This window comes from Miscanthus floridulus, chromosome 18, assembly GCF_019320115.1.
Source record: "Miscanthus floridulus cultivar M001 chromosome 18, ASM1932011v1, whole genome shotgun sequence".
In the NCBI taxonomy this organism is placed as follows: Eukaryota; Viridiplantae; Streptophyta; class Magnoliopsida; order Poales; family Poaceae; genus Miscanthus; species Miscanthus floridulus.
In genome coordinates, this window is record NC_089597.1 from 67,236,174 (window position 1) to 67,263,907 (window position 27,734).

At 46.3% G+C, this 27,734-nt stretch overlaps 1 protein-coding gene across 6 annotated transcripts; it reads left to right on the top strand.

Annotated features, from left to right (window-relative positions):
- Positions 1 to 742: 742 nt before the first annotated feature.
- Positions 743 to 26,766, top strand: LOC136520682 (serine/threonine-protein kinase BLUS1-like). Of its 6 annotated transcripts, none has more exons than XM_066514303.1 (21): positions 743 to 1,060; positions 1,712 to 2,226; positions 3,451 to 3,705; positions 20,690 to 20,814; positions 20,930 to 20,974; positions 21,076 to 21,157; positions 21,237 to 21,305; positions 21,377 to 21,547; positions 21,621 to 21,686; positions 22,250 to 22,318; positions 22,442 to 22,579; positions 22,673 to 22,749; positions 23,331 to 23,609; positions 24,540 to 24,631; positions 24,824 to 24,906; positions 25,300 to 25,428; positions 25,502 to 25,544; positions 25,638 to 25,672; positions 25,850 to 25,911; positions 25,980 to 26,031; positions 26,241 to 26,766. In XM_066514303.1, exons 2-21 carry the CDS (start codon positions 2,023 to 2,025, stop codon positions 26,307 to 26,309), a joined length of 2,145 nt encoding a protein of 714 aa, XP_066370400.1. In that variant the 5' UTR covers positions 743 to 1,060; positions 1,712 to 2,022; the 3' UTR covers positions 26,310 to 26,766. The 6 variants fall into 6 exon arrangements, with proteins under 6 accessions (XP_066370400.1, XP_066370399.1, XP_066370402.1 ...); XM_066514302.1 differs by having other exon boundaries at positions 1,762 to 2,226; XM_066514305.1 differs by having other exon boundaries at positions 1,762 to 2,226; positions 23,334 to 23,609.
- The last annotated feature ends 968 nt before the right edge of the window (positions 26,767 to 27,734 follow it).

The window sequence follows — 27,734 nt, forward strand, 5'->3', positions numbered from 1 at the left end:
CGCGGAGGAGTATCCCATGCGCGAGATGGCGTCCCGGTCCCGTGCGGTTAGGAGATGCCAGAGAAGCGTCCCACGACAGCCGATGGGGATATATGATACAGGAGAGAGAGAATAAGAAAAAAAGAAAAAAAGGAATAAAAAGAAAAAAGAAAAAGACATTATAGACATTTTATATGAAATCTAGAGACTTAACAAGCTGGATCTACGGAGGTAAATAACAATGATCACAGAGGTCGCTCGTCCGTATGAGGTTTAGTCAAAAAAAAAAATTATAGCTCCGGTGCAACGCACGGGTATGTATCAGGCATGGTGTACTGTTTGTATAGTGGAGAATCTATAAATGGCATTGACGTTGGGACCTCAGGGAAAAAGGAAAACTATTTTTCTTTAGGTTCTGTTGGGAATGCGAGAATTTTTTTTGTTTCTATGTTTTTATGAAATTAAACTGATTCACGTGAAATTCTCTATAAAGTTCCTGCGTTGCGAACCGGAGATAGCTTGGCTCCGTTCGCTCGGAGGAATTTGAAAGAATCTGAATGAATTTGGAGGAAATTTATGAGAGAAAAATATTGTTCTAGATAAAAAAAAACAGATCAAGACAGATTTAAGACCACGGAAACGGGCCCTTGTACAGAAGCTCCATAATTGCAGCGAGGCAGCGACGCCCTGTCACGCGGCGGCCACAGAAAATCAGCGGGCCCCAAAAAGGAAGACAACAGACCTCCACTCCACCTTCTCCTCTTCGCTTTTGTCAATTGTCATCCCCAGCCCGTTACGCTGCTGCAGCCGCTGCTCCTGCTCCGCTTCGTCTTCCTTCTCCCGTCTCCGCTTCGCAATCGCCGGCGTTCCTCAACCCTAGCTTCCTCGCCGCTACTGGCCCACGGCAGCTTCCTCCTCCTCCGAGATCCGAACGGCTCACTGTTCCCGCCTCGTTGCCCGCACCCAGATCCGCAGGTGCTCCTCCCCTGCCGCGGCGGCGATCTGCCAACGCCGCGCCGGTGCCGCCACTACTTGCTGGTGGCGATCCGCTGCCCGGAGCGCCTCTCCGCACCGTGTCCAGGTAACGCTGTTCGCCTGGGGATCGCGTGCTGTGGTGTCGTAGGCTCGTAGCGCAGTGGTGAAGCTCTCGGGTACCGCGATCTTAGGCTTAGGTACCGTGAAATGGGATCGACCGTCGACGCAATCGCTGGTTCAGCAAGTGATTGCTTGCTGCCGCGAGACGTTTGGATTGCTTCTTTGCGCAAGTATAAACCGAGTTTAGAGCTTAACTAAGTTGTGTGCGTGGCACCTGCTAGGCATTACTAGTACACGGACCCAAGCTTCATTTATTGAGCTTTGCACTTCACTAACCTGCACGTTTGGAGATACTAGCTACTAAGCTAGGATATTGATTAATGTGGTTGCTGATATTGGGGGATTTTTACTTAAAATTTTCTTTAGGTTGTAACTAGGCACTATGGCCGAGTATTGGAAGATCAGCACATATATGCTTTGGATTTTCTTTTCTTTTCTTTTGAGAACTGTGGGGCGTATTTGATGCCTTGTTAGGAGTCTTGCTTCAAAACAAGATCTAGGCTACATTATCTATTTGTACAGTTGCTTATCTCTTTTAGAGCATTTTAGCACAAAAGAGTTGAATCTGGATATATGGCGCTATGCTGTTTATGATGTGTGTGCCTTTTAATGCAGCTATGACTTTTCTCTATACTAGGTGGCTAGGTGCTCCACAATGTTGATGCTTTCCTATTCCCTGCTTTGCAGCTTATAATATTCTGCCACATCGCTCTAGGTGAAGCAAGATTGGGTAGCTCTCCGGTGCCTACTTCATTCTTGAGTTTGTCAATATAAGCCACTGAAGCAAAGGATGCATGAGATTAACCCAATGAAATAAATGCTCCTACATGCGTCCAAGCATTTACCTATCAAACTTCACAATGCTGGATGCTATTCTCAGGCACACCTATATGGTGATCTTGCCATTTACTGCCATGTTTCTATGTTATGGAAATTTGAAGAGCGCTGATGTTACCTGTAGTGTTCTCTAAAATTTGGAACATGGAGCATGCACTGATCAGTAGAAGGTTCCCAACTGATCCCAATGAGTATAAGTTATATGAGGAAATTGGAGAAGGCGTTAGTGCCACAGTATACCGAGCTCTTTGTGTCCCAGTTGACATTTTGGTTGCCATCAAAGTGCTTGACCTTGAGAAATGTAACAATGACCTGGTAAGTTATGTTCTATGGCAAATTTCATTTGATTCAGTTATGCTTATTAACGTTTCAATGCAAAATGTTTATTTTTTGGAGAAATAAGTGTAAATTCTTGTTTCTCTAGCATAGATTGAGAAGTAGATTAGCCACAAGGGCAGTTATGCCACCGTAAGTTTCTTTTTCGTTCATGCTGAGCATTGATGGTTTGTTTTATCATGTGGGTAGGCTTAGACCTTGGTCTTTTGGATGTTAGTTGTTTGTACAGAGATTCTAGAATTCACAGTAGGTTAGAAGACACATTACAATTTTCAAATAGACTATAAGCTTTGTATAAGATACTTGGTTTTGATATCAAAGAGACGTTCTTTAAGGTTTTTAAGCTGGTGTTTGCTAAAAATCCCAGCTATTGCAGATTGGAGTTTGCATGAATGAGTGTGGTGGATTGAGTGTTATTAATTGAAGGTGGGAGCGATAAGAGGAGTAGATATGTCATGGGTGGAAGAATTGATTGTCATCCTGTTGTGTTAGGAAAGCTAAAAGAACATTTTCTTAGTAATGGAGTATTAGAGCTTGTCCATGCACTTTCACTACATGCATCTTATACCTTGTATATACCAGAAGGCGCTGAAAGCATATTCATATTTCTTGAAGTGCGCTGTTGAGAGTTGACATCGAAGGCTATACAATTGTTTCTACCTTAATAATTTTAAGGCAAATTCTTGGTGATACTACATAAACATACATGGGTTTGATAATAACATTATGTGTCCGAAATGTGGGATCCTCACTTTGAAAGCTATTCTCCAATTTTACATGTGTTCAGCGTTAGTAAGATAACATGGTCAAAGACTTTTTATTGATTTGTGCGGTAGTTGTCAGGATCAGATTATTCTTGCATGCAAAGTACAAATGGCACCTTGCAAACATTTGTCAGTCTTTTGCTGATCAAAACTGCCACACGAACTTTAAACATCATTCCTGGCAACACCATGACTCTTTGTAATATTGATGGAAATGCAATACATACTGTCTCGTTTTGTGCTGTAGGTTCAGATATGTTCCTTTGTGCATGTGTTTTTTTGTGTACCATAACTTGTAAGCTATATTCATCTTTTATCCTCTGACGAAGACAGTTACTTCTTATTTTCTCTGTGAGCTTGATAATATCAAACTAATGTTGAGCTGTTTTCATATTTTGGGATTTATGTTTCTGATCCTTTTGGAATTACCAATCTTTAGGATGGGATAAGACGGGAAGTGCAAACTATGAGTTTGATTGATCACCCAAATCTTCTTCGTGCATATTGCTCATTTACAAATGGGCACCAGCTTTGGGTTGTCATGCCTTACATGGCTGCTGGATCTGCTCTTCACATTATGAAAACTTCTTTTCCAGAAGGGTTTGATGAGCCAGTCATTGCTACTCTTTTGCGGGAAGTTCTGAAAGCGCTTGTCTACCTACATTCTCAAGGACATATTCACAGAGATGTCAAGGTAATACATATATATGTATCTTCAAATCTCTAGTTATGTATTAGAGCAGAAGCATTACATTCAGAATTTGGATAAACTTTTCCGAAATTTAGCTACATACCATCAGTGTCTTCTGCTTTAAAGAGATGCCACTTGAGAAACTCCTTTAATGTTCTACGCCACTAGTAAAACATCATTTAGTTTTTTTTATTTTGATTTGAATTTATTTGTATTTCCAATAGGACATTACCCTTTGTGTTCAAGGCATGCACTAGTCACCACTAGTAAAACATCACTTGGTTTTTTTATTTTGATTTGAATTTATTTGTATTTCAAATAGGACATTACCCTTGTGTTCAAGGCATGCACCAGTCCATTAATTAGAGGGCTGGATCTGATGGACTGTATCAAAACCTCTTTTTTATTCCATTGTCCTTTCTAGAGGTGACTGCATATCCTTGTTGCAAGTGCTCTAATTTTGCCTGCAAAGATTTTGACTCTTGTGTTTATAATAGAGCAGATCATTGCATGTGTGGGAAGATTGGAGATGGTAGTATAATGATGATAGAGCTGGCTTCAACCAGTTCTAATACGGCTGTTGTTATGACCGGAAAGACATATGGTAGGAAGATGAAGAGAGGGGGAGCGTGAGGCCGCACGGCATCGCTCGTGGCCACGACCCCAGAAAACCAACCGGCTCAAAGGCTGAAGGGGCTGAGATTAGGGACTCAGTTAGAGAGTTGGTTGTGTATCCATTAGATTGTAATATAGGCTAATCAGGGAATCAGTTGGAAATCAAGCAGGACAAGTGGACAACTCATAGGAGTTGCCCCCTGTGTCTTGTGCCCGTGTTGTGCTCTGCGCTCGCTTTTCCCTGAAGCTTGACAGCCCGTGCATTATGGCAGTTGTGGAAGCACTGGCCTGCTCCTTCCCACGCCTACTCCCTGTGGGGGTATTAACCCCTATACCCTTACGGCTAAGCTTGGGCCGGCCCGGATCGATGGGTCCGGTCCACCCGAAAGACGACGTGCGGCCTAGCCAACCTGATCGGAGTCCCGCACAAGGAGTCAAGGCGGATTTGGCGATCAAGCAGGATCCTGGTCGGTTAGAATAGGAATCCTTATCCGGCCACATATGGCAATTGTAATTGACTAGGATTGGTTTCCAGATCTGTAACCCTGCCCCCCGGACTATATAAGGCGGGCAGGGGATCCCTCTAAAAAACATCTCTCATTGACATACAGCAATACAAATCAGACGCAGGACGTAGGTATTACGCCTTCTTGGCGGCCGAACCTGGATAAAACCTCGTGTCTGTCTTGCGTCACCATCTTGTTTGTGGCTTGCGCATCTGTCTGCCGACAATCTACTACCTTGGGCATACCCCTAGGTAGACTGCCGACTATATTTCGTCGACAGTGGAGCGCCAGGTAGGGGGTGTGCGTACTGCTCTCCAAGCAAACAGGATGGTCATCATCTCCGGCTCCATGGCTACGCCGAACGGCCTCACGTTCACCGTCGGCCAGATCACCTAGACCACCGGCTCCGACGACTTCATCGCCATGACCACGGAGGAGGCGTGGATTCAGTCCGCGCCGACCACTACTTCACCTGCATCGGCTACGGCTCCGACCACGACGGATACGGCTCCGACCACTACGGATACGACTCCGACCACGATGGATCTGGCTCCGACCACGGTACATCTGGCTCCGACCACGCCTACGTCACCTTCAGCCACGCCGACAACCCGTCATCCGCTTCCCCGCTACAAAGGGAAGCAGATCGACAACACCGACCTGCTCGACTCCATCGATCGGGTCGGCACCAAACTCGCTGAAACCCTAGCTCTGGTAAGTACGATTCAAAGTCAACCTAATGAGCAGGTAATCGCTCCCCACAACAGATCTACCCGACCAGCTCGGACCAGTCATCCTACGTGACTTGGAACAGATCTCGTGGTCATATCTACTCCTGAGGGGCGCTCCGTTCGTCGCCAGACGGCCTCCGCAACGGGCCTCCGACTCTCCGAGTACGAAGCCTCGACGGAGAACCACCAGGTCCAGCCCTACGGCCTGCGAAACGCTGCCTCCAGCTACGCGTACAACTTACAACGCCGCTCGGATCTGCGTTTTATGCACCGACCTCGGCCGAAGCCACGCAACTTCGTCAACATGATTCGGATTGAAGATTATCGTGAAGGATCCGTCCACACGGTCCAAGAGGGTGACTCCAGCTCCTCGTCTGGCATCGCATCTGATGCCTCCGTCCACACCAAGCTCCAGCATCACGGAGATGAAGGCGTCGAATACGATCTGGATATCCCGGATCACGCCCCGGGGTTCCCGCAATTCCCGTCTTTCCCGCCAAGGCGAGGGGGTTTGATCAACGTTGTCAGCAATGACGAACCACCGGCAGTTGGCGAAACAGAACAAGAAAGGACTGCACGCGAGGCACGCAACATTGACCGGTTTAATCGCCGGCAAATTGAAGCCGAAGCAGACCAGGAGGCACGGCGCATAAGGGTCCAGCCACGTGACCTCAACGATGCTTTCGACAGGGTGGGAGACAAACAAGTCTTCAGGACTCCAAGTGCTAACGTAGCCGTCGCCATGGCGACAATGCAACGGCTACCGAACACCCCGGAAACCCAAGCAGTTCGCGATGAAATACAAGCCTATCTGACGGCCGCTATGGCCCAGACCGCGGAGATCGCAAACCAAGCTCGGGCTCCATCCGTATCAGTCGAGTCAAGCCACAGCCGCCAGCACCCAAGTCGTTCACAGCCACTCAACCAACGTGGCTCGCGCAACAACGATGGCCATGACGGTGGTCGGGATGACAATCGCCGTCGGGAGGACAACCGTCGCGACGTCCGGGACGATAATCACCGAGACAACCGCGACAACCGCCGCTGATAACCGCGGTCGCAGGGCTAATACAGATGGCAATCGAGATCGCCGCGATGGCAATAACGATCTCCGCCATTACCTCGGTGAACGCGACCTGCGCGCTCGCATCAACCAGAGAGCCGACGATCGAGCATCCCACGAAAGCTATCGCCGTATGGAGTATGACACTGCCCACGGTCCGCCGGGTTTGAAGCAGTTTACTCCACACCTTCGCCAAGTCATATGGCCCAAGAATTTCAAGCTTGAGAAACTTCAGAAGTATGACGGCAAAGAAAACCCCGAATTATGGGTCATGCTCTACGAAACCGCGTGCAGATCAGCCATGGCTGACGAGCACGTCATGTCTAACTACTTCCCAGTCGCTGTTGGCCATGCAGGTCACCAATGGCTGGTCAGCTTGCCGGCGAACTACTTTGATTCTTGGCAGGAGCTTAAGCAAGTCTTCATCGACAATTTCATCGCTACTTGTGAACAACCGGGCAACAAGTACGATCTGCAACGGATCCGAGATCGGAAAGATGAGCCACTGCGCGAGTACGTTCGGCGTTTCTCGGAGATGCGCATCAAGGTCCCGTCAATCTCCGACAACGAGGCAATTGAGGCTTTCATCACTGGCCTCCGCTTCCACGACGCCCTAAGAGACAAGCTCCTCCGGAAGAGACCTGAATCAGTCACAGCGCTCTTGGCCACCGCTAAGAAATATGCGGACGCCGACGACGCTAAAAAGATAATTGTTGAAGAAGCAGCAAGGGTTCCACGCTTCGACCACCCTCCACACCGCGACGATTACCGCGGCAATCGTGGTCGGAACGACAATTTTGACCGCCGCAACCAGCGCAATGACTCCCGCGACCACCGTGACCAACGTAATCAGCGGCGCAACCGCCGTGACGATTACAGGAGCAAGCGTGCCCGGGAAGACGACGGCGAGGTCAATACCTGTGAAAAAGGGCGGCGGACGTCGTAACTACGAAGACGACTACGCCAAAGCATTGAAGGGACCCTGCCAGCTCCATCCTAAGTCGAACCAATGGAAGTTAAACCCAAAGAAGTGCGTCTTTGGTGTTCCTTCTGGTATATTGCTAGGCAACGTCGTCAGCTACGACGGCATATGCCCTAATCCGGAGAAAGTCAAAGCTGTCTTAGACATGAAGCCCCCCAAAAAGGTAAAGGATGTCCAGAAGCTTACCGGATGCATGGCTGCTCTCAGCCGTTTCATATCAAGATTAGGAGAAAAAGGGCTACCGTTCTTCAAACTGCTTAAAGCATCCGAGAAGTTCGAGTGGTCGGAGGAAGCAGACGCTGCCTTCACGCAGCTAAAACAATACCTCACATCACCTCCGGTCCTTACTGCTCCCAGAGAAGACGAAACTCTCCTACTTTACATTGCGGCAACCAATCGGGTGGTCTCCACTACCATGGTGGTCGAGCGCGACGAGCCGGGCCACGCCTACAAGGTACAGCGGCCAATTTATTTCATCAGTGAGGTCCTCAACGAATCCAAGACCAGGTACCCACAGATTCAGAAACTGCTCTACGCCATACTGATAACATCCCGAAAGTTGAGACATTACTTCGACGGATATCGTGTGGTGGTCATGACCGAGTATCCTTTGGGGGACATCATTCGCAATAAGGATGCGAACGGGCGCATCGTCAAATGGGCAATGGAGCTATGCCCCTTCTCCTTGGAATTTGCAAGCCGTACTACAATCAAGTCCCTAGGCACTCGTTGATTTCATCGTCGAGTGGACAGACTTAAGCACGCCTGCCTCTCCGGGATCCGACGAATATTGGACGATGTACTTCGACGGCTCTCTCAACATTGACGGTGCGGGAGCAGGAGTTCTTTTCGTGTCACCATCCAAGGAGCAGCTCCGGTACGTTCTCAGGATTTATTTTCCAGCATCTAATAACGCCGCCGAGTATGAAGCATGCCTGCATGGTTTACGCATTGCGGTTGAGCTTGGTGTTAAACGTCTCTATGTCTACGGAGACTCGGCTCTGGTCATCAACCAACTCAACAAGGACTGGGACACGACCAGCGAAAAGATGGACGCATACTGCAGATCGATAAGAAAGCTGGAAGGCAGGTTCTATGGCATCGAGTACATACACGTGGTCCGGGACAAGAACCAAGCAGCGGATGCGCTGTCAAAGTTAGGATCATCCCGAGCCAAAATCCCGCATGGCGTATTCGTCCAAGACCTGCTCACGCCTTCCATCGCAGAGGAAGATTCCACGGTCGACAAGGCTCCGGACCAGCAATTGGTGGCTACGGTTCCGGCGCCGAGCACAACCTGAGCCGCCTCCGACCACTCATGAGCTTGACTGGAGAGTACCTTTCATCAAGTACTTAACAGATGGCAGCGGTTATACTGATCGGACAGAAAACGAGCGCCTGATGCGTCGCAGTAAGCAGTACCTGCTCGTCGATGGCAAGTTATGGCGCAAAAACGCAAAGGAGGAAATCTTGATGAAGTGTATAACCCAGGAAGAAGGCGAACATCTCCTGGACCAAATCCACTCTGGCTCCTGCTGGCAACCACGCGGCCTCAAGAACACTGGTCGGTAAGGCTTTCCGAGCAGGGTTCTATTGGCCGCCAGCAGTAGCCGACGCAGAGAAGCTAGTCCGCCACTGTGAGGGTTGTCAGTTCTTCGCCAAGAGAATCCACGTACCAGCACATGAGATACAGACGATACCAGCCTCTTGGCCCTTCGCATGCTGGGGACTGGATATGATCGGACCCTTCAAACCGGCTCCTGGGAAATTTACATGCGTTTTTGTGCTGATTGACAAATTTTCTAAGTGGATAGAATACATGCCTTTGGTACAGGCATCTTCAGAAAAGGCTGTCACGTTCCTCGACCAGGTCATCCACCGTTTCGGCATACCCAACAGCATCATCACTGATCTGGGTACTCAGTTCACCGGGAACGCTTTTTGGTACTTCTGCGATGAAAGGAGCATAGTAGTAAAATACGTCTCGGTGGCGCACCCTAGAGCTAATGGACAAGTCGAGCGGGCAAATGGAATGATCTTGGACGTATTGAAGAAGAGGATGTACAGAGAAAACGACAAAGCTCCCGGAAGATGGCTCAAGGAGTTACCAGCCGTGGTCTGGGGCCTCCGAACTCAGCCCAGTCGTAACACAGGCGTCTCACCATACTTTATGGTTTACGGCGCTGAGGCAGTCCTCCCTACCAGATATAGCTTTCAGATCAGCACGGGTAGAGAACTTCGACGAGGGCAAGGTCAATGAAGTACGGGAGATAGAAGTTAACAGCGCAGAAGAAAAAAAGGCTCGATTCTTGTGTACGTACGGCCAAGTACCTTGCTGTTTTGCGCAGGTATTACAACAAGAACGTTAAAGAGCGTTTCTTCGTGGTCGGGGACCTGGTCCTGAAGTGGAAAACGAACCAGGCTGGCGTCCATAAACTCGCAACCCCATGGGAGGGACCCTTCATGATCAAGGAAGTCACACGACCAACGTCTTACAGGTTAGCTCACCTGGACGGTACAGACGTACCAAACTCGTGGCACATCGACAAGCTTAGACAGTTTCTATGCTTAACTACTGAGATATGTCCTCCTCTTGTACTTTCAATAAAGCAATTATGATTTCTTCGACCACTCTAATGTGTCACTTCGAATTTTATGATTATTCTAACTTAGCCAGTAAAAGCCGACCACCACTCCTTCTACGGTTTTCGGAGCAGGCCTTGTCTCTGGTTCCTCCCAACACGTGCATGGGATCCGCTCTCTACGTTACGGGTGATCGGCAGGTCCCCCTTGGTTTGACTTGTCCGCGTCTATGTGTGCACAGGTCACCGTACCTCACACTCCGACCACATGACAAACTAAGGCCGCACAAACTATCCAGGATGATATGTCGAGCAAAATGGTACAACTAAACAGAACGTTAACATGTTCTCACTTAGTTACACCAACATAAAGTTTCAAGCTTAAATACGTTTTATACAAAGCAAACAAGCTTATAAGGATATACAGTTACGTTATTACAAGCTTGCCTGAAGAGGCTAAAGTTTACAATAACACAACTATGTTCTCCTTCTACAGCTCTAAGCCTATTACATTGGCAAGTCGGGGCGCGTGGCACTTACTGCTCGCCGATTCCGACATCCTACTCGAGTCTCGGGGACTCTTGTGCTAGTCGAGCTGAAGGGGATGGCCCCGTCGATGCCTGGCTTGGTCGAGACCGCAGGCTTCGTTGGTTGGCTTACAACTGATGGCATTTCCAGCTGACTCGTCAATGGCGTACCCTGTACAGGTGTTGCCCCACCTCCACACAGGTTAATGTCGCCAATTATCTTCGACGACAAGTCCAGCTGAGCCGTCCGAAGCTCCTTCGCCTTGTCTGGGTCTACCTCCTTCGGGTACCCAGCCTCCAGGCGCTTGAGATCGATCAGGGGGTAGTGAGCACGTACCATGCTTAGTACATGGGCACCCGTGTACTCACCCGCCTCCTTCACGAACTCTTGGAACTATCCCCACGCTTGACTGCATCTCTCGACCAGTCCGAGCTGGGGCGTCTTTGGCTCTTCCTCTGTGAGCGCCGGGTCGATAAGGTCGAGGACGGGGACAATGCCAGTTGCCACTTCTTGGCACCGGTTCTTCCACGTGTCCCGCTCCTCAGTGACCTCGAGGCATCGTGCTTTCCAGCCGTCACGCTCTTTGATCACGGCCTCCAGATGTCTCTTGGCATTGACTTTTAAAACTGAACACCGTACAAGACATCAAATGTTATGGCACGACAAGACAAGGCGGGCAACAGAATGAGAAAGGTGGTCTAGAATACTTACTTTTCAGTTCCTCCTTCATTTTGGTGGTGTGGTCCTGGAGTTGGGACTGGCTGCGTGCCAGTTTCTCGTTGTCTTCCTTCAGACGACCACACTCTGCGGTCACGCGGCTATTCCCCTCTTGGAGGCGGGTTACTTCAGCTTCTAAGCCTGCATTACAGCTGTCACTACCAACAACACAACAATACGTGTTACACACTTGCTGTGATAAAGTGACAACTTACTTATTCTTTCCCGCTCTTTGTTATTAAGCTGGCCGACCAGGTCCTGGTTTTGTGCCTCTAGCTCTGCACTCTTCTGGTCGGCGGCTTCAAGTTGGCGGCGCAAGTGTTCCACCTCGGCCACCAGTTCTTTATTATTCGCGGTGATCCCCTCAATCTGGTCGAAGCACCTCTTTCGGTACTTCGCGGTCTTCATCAAGTCCTGCACATAAATAAGCTAAGTCAGACAGATCGACTACATAATAGGGTCAAGTGGTCAAGCCAAACATACCTGGACTTCTGTCACCAGACGCTTTGCCGCCCGTTCGACTCTTAGGGTCTCTTCGACCTCTGGGATTTCTTCGTGCATAACCCATTCGTCGTTCCGCCAACGCGACACATATACATGTTGTCGCTTATCTTGGGGACGGCCCAGGACCTCTTCTATTTCGTCCTCTTCGGCCTCCTGTTCGGGGGGCGGCGCTGGTCTGGAGTCTGCAGTCTCCGCGACCACCATGGCTTTTCCACGAGCCGTTGCATCTGCACGAGTGCTCTGTGCCACTTCCGGCTGCTGCTCCTCGGCTTGATCCGGCTCCCTTGGCGCCAAGGTATCTGCCTCAGCAGGGTTTGTGCTCGGAGCACTTGTACTCTGCTCGGCTGTCTTCTCGACCAGCCGCTCGGGGACTAATGTCTGGTCGTCCGCCTGCTGAGGTCCCGGCGGAGTTCCTTCTACAGGCTCCTCCACTGCTGGCTGCTGGGCAGTTTTTCCCGCCATTGTTGGCGAAGTTGTGTCACACCCGGCTAGCTGGTCGGGGTTCTCGGTGGACGCCGACCTAATGTATCAGAGAAAAGTTTAGAAGATAATAGTATTCAATACAAATTACAAGCTTACATCAAAGTTATAGATACTTACAACTTCGAAGCGCGGAATGATGTGGCGAAGGAGCGTCTCCTCGACCGCCCCTGCTCCGCGTGCTCGGCAGGTTCCACCGGAACTTTTTCCACCACCGGCACAGGCGTCGGGGTTTGATGCTCGATATTTTCCCTCGCTTGTCCTCTGTGTTGCAGTGGTCGGTGATGCGATCACTGCCGGTACAGAGGAGCCAACCTGCTCCGTCGACCCCATTTGTCTCCTCTTTCGAGGGACGAGCCGGAAGATGTCCGCATCCTCTGTTTCGTCGTCCGAAAGGGGGAAGATGGCCTTGGCGTCGTTTGTTGGCAGCTGGACGCTTGCCAGCGGCTCTGGTCGATGCATCCTCCACAGCCTCGAGTGCCGCCCAGTGGACGTCCGTCGGTCCTGGCGCTGGTCTGGGCGGCTGGGCCGGCAACTTGCGGGTAATCCACACCGGGGGGTGGAGACACGAACACTGCTGTCCCGGTCACGACCATTAATCTGAGACACATAACTGGAGACAACAGTCAATTTCTTGTTACAACATGAATTCTACAGTTAAAAGGAAGCATCATTTACCTTTGGTGGAGGTCGGGTCAGCTTGAAGGCATGCTCGATGTCGTTCAGCCTGACATAATTGGGATCGGCCAGGTTGAATAGCTCCCCAATCCTGGCCTTGATTTCTGTCTTGTCGAACGCCTCTTTCCTGGTCCTTGTTGGATCTGCGCTCCCCTGGTACTCGAAGCCAGGATGAACCCTCTTCTGGCAGGGCTGGATCCTTCGGCTGATGAAGTTCCCGACCACACTTGGGCCATCTAGCTTTCCCCACGGGATCATCCCGAGCAGTTCGGCGATCTGCTCCAAGTTCTCGGGCTTCTCTGTCCAGCTATTCTTCTTCTCCGGAATCAGCCCCACGTCGCACAGGGTGATGGTGTTCGGCTCTTCACGGATGTAGAACCATTTCTTGTACCACTCGTCCAGTGAGGTGTTCCAGGGGCAGTGCAAGTATTGGGCTTTCATACCGTCGCGCAGATTCAGGTAGACGCCTCCGGCTATCTTCGAGTCCACCGCTCCCTTTCTTCCGAAGACAGAACAGGTGGCGAAAGAGGTCGAAATGGGGCTGGAAGCCACCATAAGCCTCAGCAGAGATGGATGAAGGTGGAGACAAGAAGAATCGAGTTGGGATGCAGATTGCAAATCCCAATCTCGTAATACAAGCAGAGACCCTGAAGGAAAGGGTGCACTGGAATCCCAAAACCCCGTTTGAAGAAGTCTTCGAAAACCACAATCTCACCTGGTTGTGGATCGGGGAAGCTTTCTCCTTCCGGCGCACGCTATCCCGCGAGTGCCTTGTTGTGGAGCACTCTCATGGCGACGAGGTCTTCGATGGTCTGCTCATTGCTCCGCGACTTCCACCACTCCTTCGCCATGACTCCGCCTTTCTTCTGGGCGTCTCTTCTTTGCCATTAGTCTGTCCTTACTAAGGGGGTGGATGCGGTGGCGAGGGGATTGGCGATGATTTTTGGAAGGAATAGGGTTCGGCGAGAAGAAGAAGAAGGTTGCGGCGGCGAATGACAATGGGGAACGGTGTGAGTAACTTACCAGATCTACATTATAAATAACAAAGAGCTCCGTCGTTTCGTCCGCCCGAGATTATTGGGAGACGTGTGCACGCGCCGCAGACGGTTGTTCACACAACCTCGAGATCTACGCCAATAAACAGCGCCACTTCGTTATCAGTGTACGCGCCTCTTCGTTGATAGTGAAAGAGGGCCCACACTGACGCACCTCCATACAGGTGCCAAGCGACTGTTTGCCAGAAAGGAGTAAGAAGACAGAATGATGTACTATACCCATCTGCTTTTTTGACCAGGCGTGTCAGACTGGACTTGGCAGAGAAAGGAGATAAATAAATACACCAAATAAATACATCAATGGTGTTCGTATTTTCGATGCTTGTTTTGTGCTCAAGGATGGATCAGACTCCTACAATGCTCGGGGACCGCCCAGACCACTGCCGTGCTCGGGGACTGCTCAGACCACTCCCGTGCTCGGGGACTGCCCAGACCACTCCCGTGCTCGGGGACTACCCAGACCACTCCCGTGCTCGGGAACTGCCCAGACCACTGACGTGCTCGGGACTACTACGACCACTACCGTGTTCGGGGATTGCTCCGACCACTGACGTGCTCGGGGACTGATCCGACCACCACCGTGCTCAGGGACTGCTACGGCAACTGATGTGCTCGGGGACTGTCCCGACCACTGCTTGGAGAATTGTTCTCCTCGACTACATGTGATTTGTACTCACATACAGTCGTGAGACATTTATTTAGACCTTGCTACAAGGCTCATATTTCGCCTTTTCAGCAAGCTCGGGGACTACGCCGGTACTATGCACCTGCCGGTGCATCTTATATCGCCTGTACAACGATTGGATTTTTGACTTAGGTGGAAATTCTTTTTTAGACCCTGGCACCACGTATCTGTGTCACCTACTACCAGGCTCGGGGACTAAGTGGGCAAACTTCACCTTGTGGTGAATGTGTTTTAATTGACCCCTGTGCTTTGAATGATTGTAAGGATTATCAATGTGCTCGGGGACTGTCCCGACCACTGCTCGGAGAATGTTTCTCCTCGGCTACATGTGAGTTGTACTCACGTACAGTTGAGAGACATTTATTTAGACCTTGCTATAAAGGTTCATACATCGCCTTCCAGCAAGCTCGGGGACTACGTCGGTACGATGCACCTGCCGGTGCATCTCGTTTTTGTTTGTACGACAATTGGGTTTCTCAACTTAACTGGGAATTCTTTTTAGACCCTGGCACCACGTGCCTACGTCACCTACTACCAGGCTCGGGGACTAAGTGGGCACACTTCATCCTTGCGGTGAATGTGTTGGTTTTTTCGACCCCTACACTTCTGACGATTCAAGGACGCTATGCTTCAAGACCACTTACATTTCTTTCCAGAAATACAAGTGGGCACACTTCTCAGGACGGAAATCTTTTTCTTTTTTCTTAAGAGCACCATACATTCTTTGGACAACTTCTTCGGCGATGACTGGTGGTCAGAAATGTCAAGAACTCAAGCCTTACTTGTCGGAGAAGGTTAAAATGGCGTGTCTCAGCATAATACATGGTGCTCGGGGACTAGCTGTGGGGGTATTAACCCCTATACCCTTACGGCTAAGCTTGGGCCGGCCCGGATCGATGGGTCCTGGTCCACCCGAAAGACGACGTGCGGCCTAGCCAACCTGATCGGAGTCCCGCACAAGGAGTCAAGGCGGATTTGGCGATCAAGCAGGATCCTGGTCGGTTAGAATATGAATCCTTATCCGGCCACATATGGCAATTGTAACTGACTAGGATTGGTTTCCAGATCTGTAACCCTGCCCCCTGGACTATATAAGGCGGGCAGGGGATCCCTCTAAAAAACATCTCATTGACATACAGCAATACAAATCAGACGCAGGACATAGGTATTACGCCTTCTTGGCGGCCGAACCTGGATAAAACCTCGTGTCTGTCTTGCGTCACCATCTTGTTTGTGGCTTGCGCATCTGTCTGCCGACAATCTACTACCTTGGGCATACCCCTAGGTAGACTGCCGACCATATTTCGTCGACACTCCCTGCGATCACGTGCATGAGGACTCATCGGCTTCTTCTCCAGCCACAACATATGCGACGCATCGACCCTTATGACTGCGGGGATGTTAGCTTGTCAGCTTCTTCTCCAGTCTCACCGTCTGCCACGCTCCCGCTGTGACTGTGGGGGGATGTTAGAGTAAATAGGAATAATACCACATTGTGTACCCACATGAGGTGTTAGTCCTATGTACCCTATATAATCAGTCCATGAGGCCCAATGCAATACAACCAATATTTTTACCAATTCTATTCTTCTACAGCTCCAACAGTTGTTGCCAAGGGATCACTCCTTCACCCCAAAAGAAAAACAAAGAAACTTAAGAGGGTGGAAGGATTTAGGAGTTACGACTCCATCCCTACACTTTGTATGTTGATCTGTCACTTAGTTTTTTTGCAAAATTAAATATAACTGGTTGGGAGACAGTCGCTTAAAATTTATGAGAAAATCATCTGAAAGTTTAGAGTTGGCACCATTTCCATTAGCCGATGCAAGGGACATTTATTTAGTCAGTAGGGCAAGTTTTATTGTGGCATGATCCTCTTGATTATGTTCTCTCCAGTGTTTCTAAAACTTGCATACACAAACTTCCCTTATCAGCATCCACACCCATGATATATTTTTTCTCCAATGTGGTGTGATGCACGATAGAGGCTCTGCCACAAGTATAGCTATCATACTGCCGTGGAATGGCTTTGCATGGATGTAGTGAGGAAGCCAATAAAAACCTCCTGAGACTTTTAGTGGAGGAAGGAAGGAGGGAGAGATACGAGTTCTGCTCTTTGGACATGCTTAGTTGAGGGGTTTGGGAACCATGCATGTTCCTAAGCATCATCGTAAGGGTTTCAATTCATTGGTCGTCCTGTTGGCACGGTAGATTTGGAAGCATAGAAATTGTTGTCTTTGAGGGATCTCGGCCCAATTTAGTTCCATCATGCGGGATATTAGAGATGAGGCCAAGACTCATTGGTCATGCATCATCGTAAGGGTTTCAAGTCATTGGTCATCCTTGGTTTTATTTAGTTTTTGTGTTTTCTTCTGTTGTACTGGTCATGCCCTTCTTAATATGATGATACGCAGCTCTCCTGCATGTTCGAGAAAAAAAACCAATGGCTTATACATATCGTGGTAGATGGTGCTTGTATGGTGCATTTCATTGCTGTAGTGTTTGAGAATTTCATATTGTAGCCTTAGGGGCTAGGGCTAGCCACACCTTAGAGAGAGGAAGGGGTTGGCAGCAGCAGCCGGCTGCAGATGTCTGGGCACAGGGAAGGAGGCATGCCCGCTGGCGGTGTGGGGAGGCTAGAGAGCTTTAGGGTTTTACCCCTAGATTACTTAATAGTTACATTTCCCCTTATATTTATAGGGAGGACCCAACCTGACTTGACTTACCTTAGAAGCAATCAAATTTTCTGGATTCTTCCTAAACCCAGATCGCCAAGGGATGCTAGACTGGCTGGTCAATTACTCCGGGTGGCACCCTCGCGGCCTGGGTTCGATCCCCCACGGGGGCGAATTGCAGTGCTAGAGGTAAAAAAAACCCCCCTCGTCTGCTCCGCGTTACTCAAAGCACATGTTTATGGCACCTGCCCACTCACAGGGTAACGGGCCCTGTGTGCGGGCGGGGTACGAGGTTCGGTGGTTTCTCGGACTGGGTGAGGAGTCCTCTACTTAATGCGAAATGCTCGGGGGTGTATGCTATTCCCCCGCAGTCCGAGTTTTTTTTCCTAAACACAGACCTAAATGGGCTTCCAGTATGGTAGCTACAGTACATAGAGGCATGATGCTTGAGATTTTTTTTGGTTCCTTTATTGAGTGGTTGTATCTATACTGTATTCCTCTCGAGTCACATAAAGTGACATTTTACTGTTTCGGAGAGAGTGCAGTCAACAAATTTTAAGCTAATCCATGTCCATAGTATCTTCTGATACATCTAGTGTTGTAAATTAATTAGCACTCATAGATTCATTTAACAACACTTTATTAATATTATAATTTTATTTTAATTGCAAACATATATATTAATAGACATCAGTGGTTAAAGATGTTTTCGTGCACCTTGCGTTTTGTCGATTGGAGGTGAAAGCGTATTAGATTTGGTATAATGCGTGTGATATATTGCATTGAGCCTCTCGGGTGATATATATAGAGACTTGGGGGGCAAGACTTCTCTCTCCATACATAAGGCAATACCATGTTACAACACTAACTACCAAATATACTCTTAGCATCCCCCGCAGTTGTAGTGGTACCATCGTAGTTGATTAGACTAGAGAATCCCCACGCAGTCGTAACATAGATGCTGCTCCATTCCTATGGATTTGGTAGTCCAAATGTTGCAACAAGTTTAGGGTGTTCACCTGGATATTGTTGATGGACGGACTCAATACCAGAAATATTCTCAAGAGGAAGAAGCACAAACTTGAAGGAAAGAACTACAATTGTGTCTTGTGCAATCAGAATGTCGAAGAAACAGCTCTTCATCTTTTCTTCACATGCCCTTTTAGTCAGGCTTGTTGACAGCACCTCGGTGTTCAGTGGAACCTTGCGGTTTATTTCTTCCATATGCTGTTGCACGCGAAGCAGGGGTTCTCACACCCTTTTTCATGGAAGTATTTGTCATCAGTGCTTGACAAATTTGGAAGCAAAGGAACAACTTCATTTTTAGTAGAGGCCAACCATCCTTCCTTGCTTGGAGAACAGGTTTCGTTGATGAAGCTCGCTTACAAGCTCACAGGATATCTGAAAACAAGCATGCTCCCTTCCTTTCTTGGATAGAGCTGTGTGCATAGTTTGGCCCAGCTTGCCTCAGACTACCTATTTCCTTCTTTGTTGCTGTTTTTTGTTCTGTTTCTGCTGTACAGTTGGTTCCTTTTGATTTAATAAAATCCTAACAGTGGGGGCTCCCCCTGCTGTTTATTTTTTCGCGTAAAAAAAGAGTAGAAACTGACAAGTAGCTCATGCCGATGATAACCTTTCCAAAGTAGCCGAGGTTGAGGTGGGCGTGGTCGAAGCCATGATGGGGACATATCCAAAGCAACAACTGACACACAGAGTACACACAATCACTAGCTTCCCGCTGACGAACCGCAACAGGACGATGAGCCAACCGAATGGCGAAGGTAGAAAGGGCTGCTCGGACATGTCAACAAATGATCACATGTCATCTTTTAGCGAAATTGGCGGCGATGTCCCAGAGGTGGTGGCAGTAGGCACAGACTAGGATCAAGAGCTAGAATGACGAGGACTAGCGCCAGCCTAGAGAGATGGCGACCACAAAGATGGCTTTGGCCACGTGCTGCCTAGGATGGCACACAATGAAAACCTCGTCCTTGGGAGAGTCGACGAACGAATGTTGAGGGATTGGTAGACAGGGTGACACAATCACAATCTCTGACCGGGGAAAAGAAAAACATAGCTTATCGAAAAGATCTCGCACGTTACAGTTGATTCAGATGGTGGCCACGGGCCCAGCTGCGATGGCCTGATGTCCACTTGTGCTGGCGCGACGGCCGGCCACCACGGTGCACTGGCTTGATGTACCCAACGGTCTTCTCCTCAGCCATGTGCTTGCGCTCAAGGGCAGCGGTAGCAGCAGCGTTGGGGGAGGGAGTGGAGGCACATTGAGCGCAGATAGGGAGGGGATGATGGTTCCTGATGATGGCGAATGGTTAGGAGTTGGTGGGGTGGGGTGGGGGGGGGGGGGGGGGGGGGCAGAGGACCGACGACGAAGAGCTGTATGGCTGCCCATTGACAATGCCCATGGTAAGCGTTCTTCTGATAATCTATTGCTGCTCGGCGCTAGGGTGGCGGCTCAGTTAGATCCACGGTCAAAAACCTTCTACCAAGGTGCTGCCCCTGGCGAAGATTGAACTACCCTGGGGTAGGCGTGGTGACTGCAGCTGAAGCCTCGGCTCAGGATCAAAACCTAAACTTGTTATACCAGGAAAGCATAGTAGATTGGCTATAATGCGTGGGATATATTGCATTGAGCCTCTCGGGCGGTATATATAGAGTAGAGACTTTGGCAACACAACTCTCTGGATACATACAGCAATACTGGATTACAATCCTACCAAATATACTGTAACAGGAGGTAGTACTTGATACTTTAAAATATTTTGAGAATAATCTATTACTGATGAGCCTAAGAATCCCTTCTCCCTGGTATGCTGATCTGGACGCCAACAGGATGAACACCCATGTCAGATTCAAACGCTTATACTGATTCAAACACTTGAACCCATGGCAGGGTACAAAGCTATTCTCTAAACAGAACTTAGTGGCATATCGCATAATTTTAATGCAAGAAAACACTAAGGGAACAGTGCTCAATGAAAAACACTAAGGGGAAAAATGAAGACTTAGGATACTAGTCATCTCATGTCTTAACTGTTTGTGCTAACTAAAATACCACGGCTGGGTATTCTGACGTGGCTAGATCATGCTATATGTTTCAGTTATCTGTCTTTGATCATCATTGGGTGCATGTTCTAAATTATTTTCGACATTACTAATCAATTTCAGGCTGGAAACATCTTAATAGATACAAATGGAGCTGTTAAGCTAGCAGACTTTGGAGTGTCAGCATGTATGTTCGATACTGGAAATAGGCAAAGAGCAAGAAATACATTTGTAGGGACGCCTTGCTGGTGAATATTTTATACCTATTAATTTGCATATCATTATGTTTAGTGTGTAATGTTATTTTCATTCTTTGCTTGAATGAACCTTCTATTGATGTTACATTATCCCTTGCATCTTCAGGATGGCTCCTGAAGTCATGCAACAACTGCATGGTTATGATTACAAGTAAGTACATGGCTAGAGCCTGTAAATGTGGATAATGTTCTTGCTTTCTAGTCTGTATATATGTTTCCCTTTTCTCTTATTTTTTTATGTTTTGTAAACAGAGCTGACATTTGGTCCTTTGGAATAACGGCATTAGAACTAGCACATGGTCATGCTCCATTTTCAAAGTACCCTCCAATGAAGGTCAGCACAAAGTACATTTATTTTGCATTAATTTTTCTCCCAAACTTCAGAATGATATTGATACCTTTCCTCTATGTAGGTGTTGCTTATGACCTTGCAAAATGCACCACCAGGTCTAGATTATGAGAGGGACAAGCGGTTTTCAAAGGTGTGTTCTATTATTGAATTTCTTTTGTGTAATGTGTAGATTCTATATGAATACACCTCTTTTATTTGTAGTCTTTCAAGGATTTGGTTGCTACATGTTTAGTCAAGGATCCACGCAAGCGTCCTCCTTCTGAAAAGCTTCTGAAGCATTCTTTCTTTAAGCATGCTCGCTCATCTGAATATCTGGCACGGAGTATTCTTGATGGCCTCCCTCCGTTGGGTGAACGTTTTAGGGAACTGAAGGTGCAAATAAATGTTTATCAGGTGTCATGACATTGCTGTAACCAATCTGACCTTTGTTTTACTTCCTTTGTAGAGCAAAGAGGCTGAGTTGCTTCTCAATAACAAGCTTGGTCAAGAGAGCAAGGAGCAGCTATCACAGGTTAGAGTTTGCTCTTTTGTTCTGTGATATCGTACATCTTCACAATTACTAGAAATTAGTGTTTTGTACCCTCGGCTGGAAGCTCCCATGGTCTTAGGTTTGAGTTAAAATAGTAGGATGGGATCTATTGTTTATCTGAGGATTGCCTACTTGATAGAAACATTTTTTGTATCCTATAGCGCGTCTCCTATTTATTTTGAATTGAAGGAAATTAAACAAATTTTCCATTTTAAAATGTGGCAATCAGTTTAAACAATGTTTATGTGAAATTTTGGAAGATGATCTCATCTGAGTTTTTAGAGCTGCAAGAGAAATATTTTGTAAAATTGTTTGGTGCTTGGAACTGTGATGTTAGCAACGATCTTATGTCTATCAGATTTCAGTATCTTTTCAATTACAAACTAAATGAACATTTCACGGTTGAAAATTGAACTATGCATTCACATGTTGTCTTTGCTGTCACTGACAAAGTTTTTGTGACAGTTTTCTCTGTTGAAATTTGAACTATGCATGCACGTGTTGTGTTTGCTGTCACTGACAGAAGCAGTTATTTGTCCTTTCAGAAAGAGTACATAAGAGGCATCAGTGGCTGGAACTTCAATCTAGAGGACTTGAAAAATGCAGCTGCCCTTGTAAGAATCCAATTTTGGGTGCCAGATTGTACTAGCTATTAACGGTTGACATAAATCAGTCGAAAGAAAAAACTGATTGCTAAAAATCTGTGTTTTCTAATTTGAGTGTGTATTATTTGACAGATAGACAGTTCAAATGGCACTTGTTATTTAGATGTCAGGGAGAACAAAGTTAAGGATGACTCACAAGATGCTTACAATGCCCCAGAACATATTTACCAGGAAAGGCTCAACCATGTTGCTTCTAGAAGGCCTGAAGAGGTACTCTGTTTTTGTCATCATAGTTACCCAACCGAGACTCCATAAACTAGCTTCATATGTTACATTAATTGCCTCATGGCTCCAACTTAGCAGGATGAGATACAAGAAGTCGAAGCTTTGAATGATGCTCTCTCCTCTTCGTTTCCAAGCCGCCCCCTTGAGGCACTAAAGTAAGCTCTTCTCACTACAACTTTATCATCATGTTGACCCTTACTCTCAGCATGCTTTTATAAATTACGTTGTGTTGTCTGTGTATACAACCTGTTATTGTCTGAACATTGGATTAAATCATGTTTACCAACCTGGAAGTTAGGGGGAATATATTTTTTTTGATGCTATGAATTTCCTTCAAAAGTCAGGGATGATCCTGCCTATGTTACTGTTTGTCTTGTCTGTGTATGCAATTGGTTGGTGTGTTTCTTCTAGACGAAACAAGTCATCATTATTGTCTTTTCCAACGCTGTAGAATAATTTTCTTGGCATATTTTGTTTGGGGTGTATTGTGAAGCATCTAGGTGCAGATATATTGATGTCTGAAGCTATCATACATGATTTAATGATGTTGAGCAGTAAATCTCAATGTTAAATCCTTCTCGAACAGAATTCAGAATGTTGACTTTTACATTCACTTTTTTCCTTTGCTCTATACTATTATGCTATCTTTACCATGTTCGAGTTCTGTATTATAAAGTTAGTAGTGAATTATGATGGATCTTTACCATGTTCGAGTTCTGAATTATAAAGTTAGTAGAAGTTCTGTATTATACAGATCTTGCTTTGATGTTTGTGGTGCTGATGATCTGGACCCTACTGCTACTGATTCAAGAGCGCAACCAAGTGTCGGAACTTTACCTTTCGAGCAGTTGCAAAAAATTGAGCATTGTAGAAGTGCCAACTGCAATGGTGAAAGCTTGGAAAGAAGCGTTTCTGTACGTACGAATCTGGTCACTAGTGTATACCACAGGCATTCAAGTGGTTCTCTTATACCTGAGCAAGTTCTTTCTCCCTACTTGAGCAGTGATTTGGAAAGGTATTTTGTTTTTTCTAAAGTTTATCTTTTTCCATGGCCAGTATCAGTTTTTCCTAGTCTATGATACAGTATATAATAATAGGATTTTGGAGTGAAAGTGCTACTGTGCTCAGCCTTAGGTGTGAGGGCGAGTTTCACTTTGTTTAATGTATTTTCCATCATTCCATGTCAACTTGTATTTTTCCAAGTGATTCCTTATCTAAAATGTAGAATAGTCAATAGTGGGTGTTTTGGCCTTGGGTGGATTATATTCACTTCCCCATAAAGGATTCTAACTCTGTATTATATCACTGCAAAAAGCACCTGTTCTGAAAAGCACTACTGGGCTACATCTAGGTGTACTCAGTAGCTTTTGGAGCAGTGGTTGCTGGTGGTACATGCTTTTATGTGGTGGTGGCAAAAGAAAATAAAGAATGAAAATAGTGACAAAAAGGGTGTTGCTAGCACTGGAAGGCTAGTCAATGTGCCTAGCCTAGTCCTTGAAACACCATATGTTATTTGCATATCTGTTGAACTGCTTGGTGTGAGCTAGGTTTTTTATGAACATGTGCATTGAAGGTAATTGATGTGGCTACATATCTTAAGTTTCTTTGTAATGAATAATGATCTCTAGGCTTGAGTCTTTCTGTGCAGATCCCTTAAAACTCTCAACCCCTGACCTAGTCCAAAGACCCTTTTAAACTTCCACTTGATATTGCAAAATAAAACTGTTCAATATTTATTTTGGCAACTAAGTTGTTAGAGCATAGTCTATACTCTATAGGAATATCTAGAGAACCTAGAAATTAAGAACATAACAAAGAAGCATGGGTCTATCCATACATTTTTTCGCATCAATGTTCCCTATTATGCATATTGTTCTCCGTATATATTTCTGCCATTCAAAATGACTATTCTAGGCTGGTAACACTTGTACTTTTGTCATGAAAGGGATGGATTTCGTCAGAAAAATCCAAGCAGCAGGAACCGTAGTGGCCCTTTATTGTTCCGCCAAATGAAGGATTCACGCACACATCAATCTGGTATGATTGATACTTACACAACCCCTTGCTGTCTCATATGTGTGTGGCGGTGTGAATGTAGCAAGCATGATCTGACACCTAACCAGTTCTGCGGTGGTTAATTTTGGATTTAACTGAAAGCTGGGTTATGATCTTGCTTTTACTTGCTACTTATGCTCGAATTTGGCTTAGCACATCCATTTTTGAGAGCAGTTGCACCAGAGGAGTCATCAGAAGGGAAAATTATCCGTCGAAGGGGGCGCTTCCAGGTTACATCAGATAGTATTTCTCAAAAGGTACTGAATTATTTAGTTGAAATGTCTCAGTTGACCAGCATAGTAAACTTTTATTGTATTTCCCTTTTCGTCTTTATTGGATTCTAGTGAAGATAACATTCTTTTACAGTCAAGAACATGTGTAGCTTGGAGTCTTCGATTAATTCTGACTGATATGAATTGTAATCACTCAAGTTCTGAAAATAAATGCATTAAATTAAATAATTTAGCAGCTTAACATCCAGCTATTGCACTTCTGTATTTCCCAAACTCTGGAAGATTCTTTATATGTTGAATGAGTTGTTCAAAGCAATAGTCTCTTTTCTACCTTGTGAGAGCACATACACCTTTAAATTGTCCTTTACCAGAAGAAAAAAGTATGGAAGTAGTTTTAAAACTAGTTTTCCGTTTTAGGTAGCTGCATCAGCCTGCAGCAGCAGCAACAGGATAAATCTACCAATTGAAGAAGCACGTTCAAATCCCAAGTTGCCTGCAATTCTTCCAACTTTGCAATTCTTGATGCAGCAAAATACTATGCAAAAGGTATTACTATGTTTATCATTTAATTTTAGAAAGGAAGAATTTTTGGCATATTAACAATCCTTTATTTTGGCAGGAAGTACTCAGTAGGCTGATTTCTTCAATTGAGGAAACATCTGGTATGCATGAATACAGTAGTTTATTTTGAACTTGAGTGAAAAGCTTCGATCAATGCTGATATTATGGTTTTGCATGGGGCTATTGTCAAACAGATGATTCTGAAGCAAGCACAAGCTGTTCATATCAGGTGTGTAACATTTTAGTGTGGCTTGTAGTCTTCTTTTGTTTTCATGTTTACCTGACATCTGAACTTTAGAAAGAGCTGAACTGAGTGCTTGAGTCCAAATACCTGTGGTGTGTCTCAGTTGTTATGCAAACATGAAGTTGTCTTGTATGGTACAATAAGTGTTTGATCTATCTGCAGTCTTCTGGTGGACCTGCCAGAGAAAAGGATTTGCATTCATATGTTCTCCAATTGCAGCGAAGGTATGAAAAATTTGTGATGATGGTTCAGCATATTTTCAGACAATTGACAAATTTGTGGAAATTTCCAGTGTCACTGAACTTGATGAGGAAGTGCAAAGATTAAAGCTCCAAAACAATCAGGTATTGATCTTCCTGCAATATATTTTTAATACTTGCATTTCTTTCAGTAAGTTCTGCAAAAACTGAACCAAGAGAATTTGTCTGATATTTTGAAAATGAATGTAGTCTAATTAAGGCGTTTGAGCTTTGATTCTTAATTCTCAATTTACCAATGTATGTGTGGAGAATTTGTCTAAACATAACATGGTTTCCTGCATGACACTTGACAGCTTGAGCAGCAGATCAATGTATTGTCAAGAAAAGATGAAAGGTCGCAAACACAGCATAACCGACAATGATGATATGCCCCTTCTGCCACACTGTATAATTCGGTTCCCCAATTTTGAACTTTGTTAGAAAATTATTTGTATTCTGTCTGCAGTCAGGGTTGTATCATTGTAAGCTGTAAGTATTTAGCGAAGGGTGAAATCATAGTAATTTTGATTTGTACAGCTTTGTTTGGTTAACCAGGAAGAAATAGTTCTCTTTGGTTTTTAGGCAATGTGCTGATAATATTGTTTTGCGTGGAAGTTTGTGAAAGTTTACTTTGAGCATGGAACATTGTGTTGCGTGAAGTGGGTCGGAGTAGTACCTGCGCTGGCAGTGGTGTTGGATCCGAGCATAGGGAACAATGTCAGGATCTGGAACTATGCTTGCTAATTTTATTCTCTATTTATTTCCAGAAAGTGAAGCTGTGATCCTTTGGGACTTGCTGTAAATGTATTTCTCGCTTATCAGGATTAGTTCAGTTTATCAGGATATTGAGGAATGTTGTGGCAGTTGGGGGATTTTGTATGGCCATTGTACTGTGCTGTCAAATCAAATAGATTCTTTTCATTCTTGTAGGTAGCATTAATGTTTGTTGAGACTTTTACCTACGCACCACTAAGAAGACCATGTTCTATATCTGCGGCTAAAAATGTGGTAGCCCCTAACAAACCGTTGCTGATTTTTTTTTTGACTTTCACCTATATATCACAACTGTTTTTTTTTTTTTGGACAACAAGCAAGGTTTATTAACAGCAACGAACTGTTAGGAGCTGCAGGTGCTCCCAGTTTACAACAGACAGTGCATCCCCGAGGGGGCACAAGTTACAGAGAGAGTTGAAGAGTTGGAGAACATGGTTACATATGCTTTGCCTAGCTAAAAGATGGGCAGTTGAGTTTAGGTTTCTCCCAATCTTGTAGATGTTTTGTTGACGCCCTCTGTTCCAGTTGATGAATTTATGGGTGAATTCTCCAATCTGGTGGTGAAGAGAAATCTGTGCCATTGAAGAAGGTTACCAATTATTGGATGTCTGAGGTGTAATTTGGACCTTGTAGATTCAAGAGTCAAGAAGCCATCGCAGCCAAAACAAGAGCAGCCGCTTCTGCCATGATTACAGAACTGGTGTCGCGCTTTGCTCCCTGTATGTATACCGTTTGGGTTGGGTGGACCTAGGTGTTGATGACGAAAACGGTTGGGTGTGGGCCTGGGTGTTGATGATGAAAACTCCGAGACTAGCATGTCTGAGAGACTGTTGTGTGTTGTCTGGAGGAGTAGCATCATTTTAGCACCTAGGCCCTGGCAGGAGTGCTGGCAGGGTGATCCTGTAGAAAGGTGCCCTTGCCTCGTGTAGGCATAGGGGGCGTTTGTGTTAGGGATATGGGCTAGTATTTGTAATAGATATGAGCTTCGGATATGGGCCTGCGTGTCTCTACTGGTTGGTTGGGCTTGGCCCATA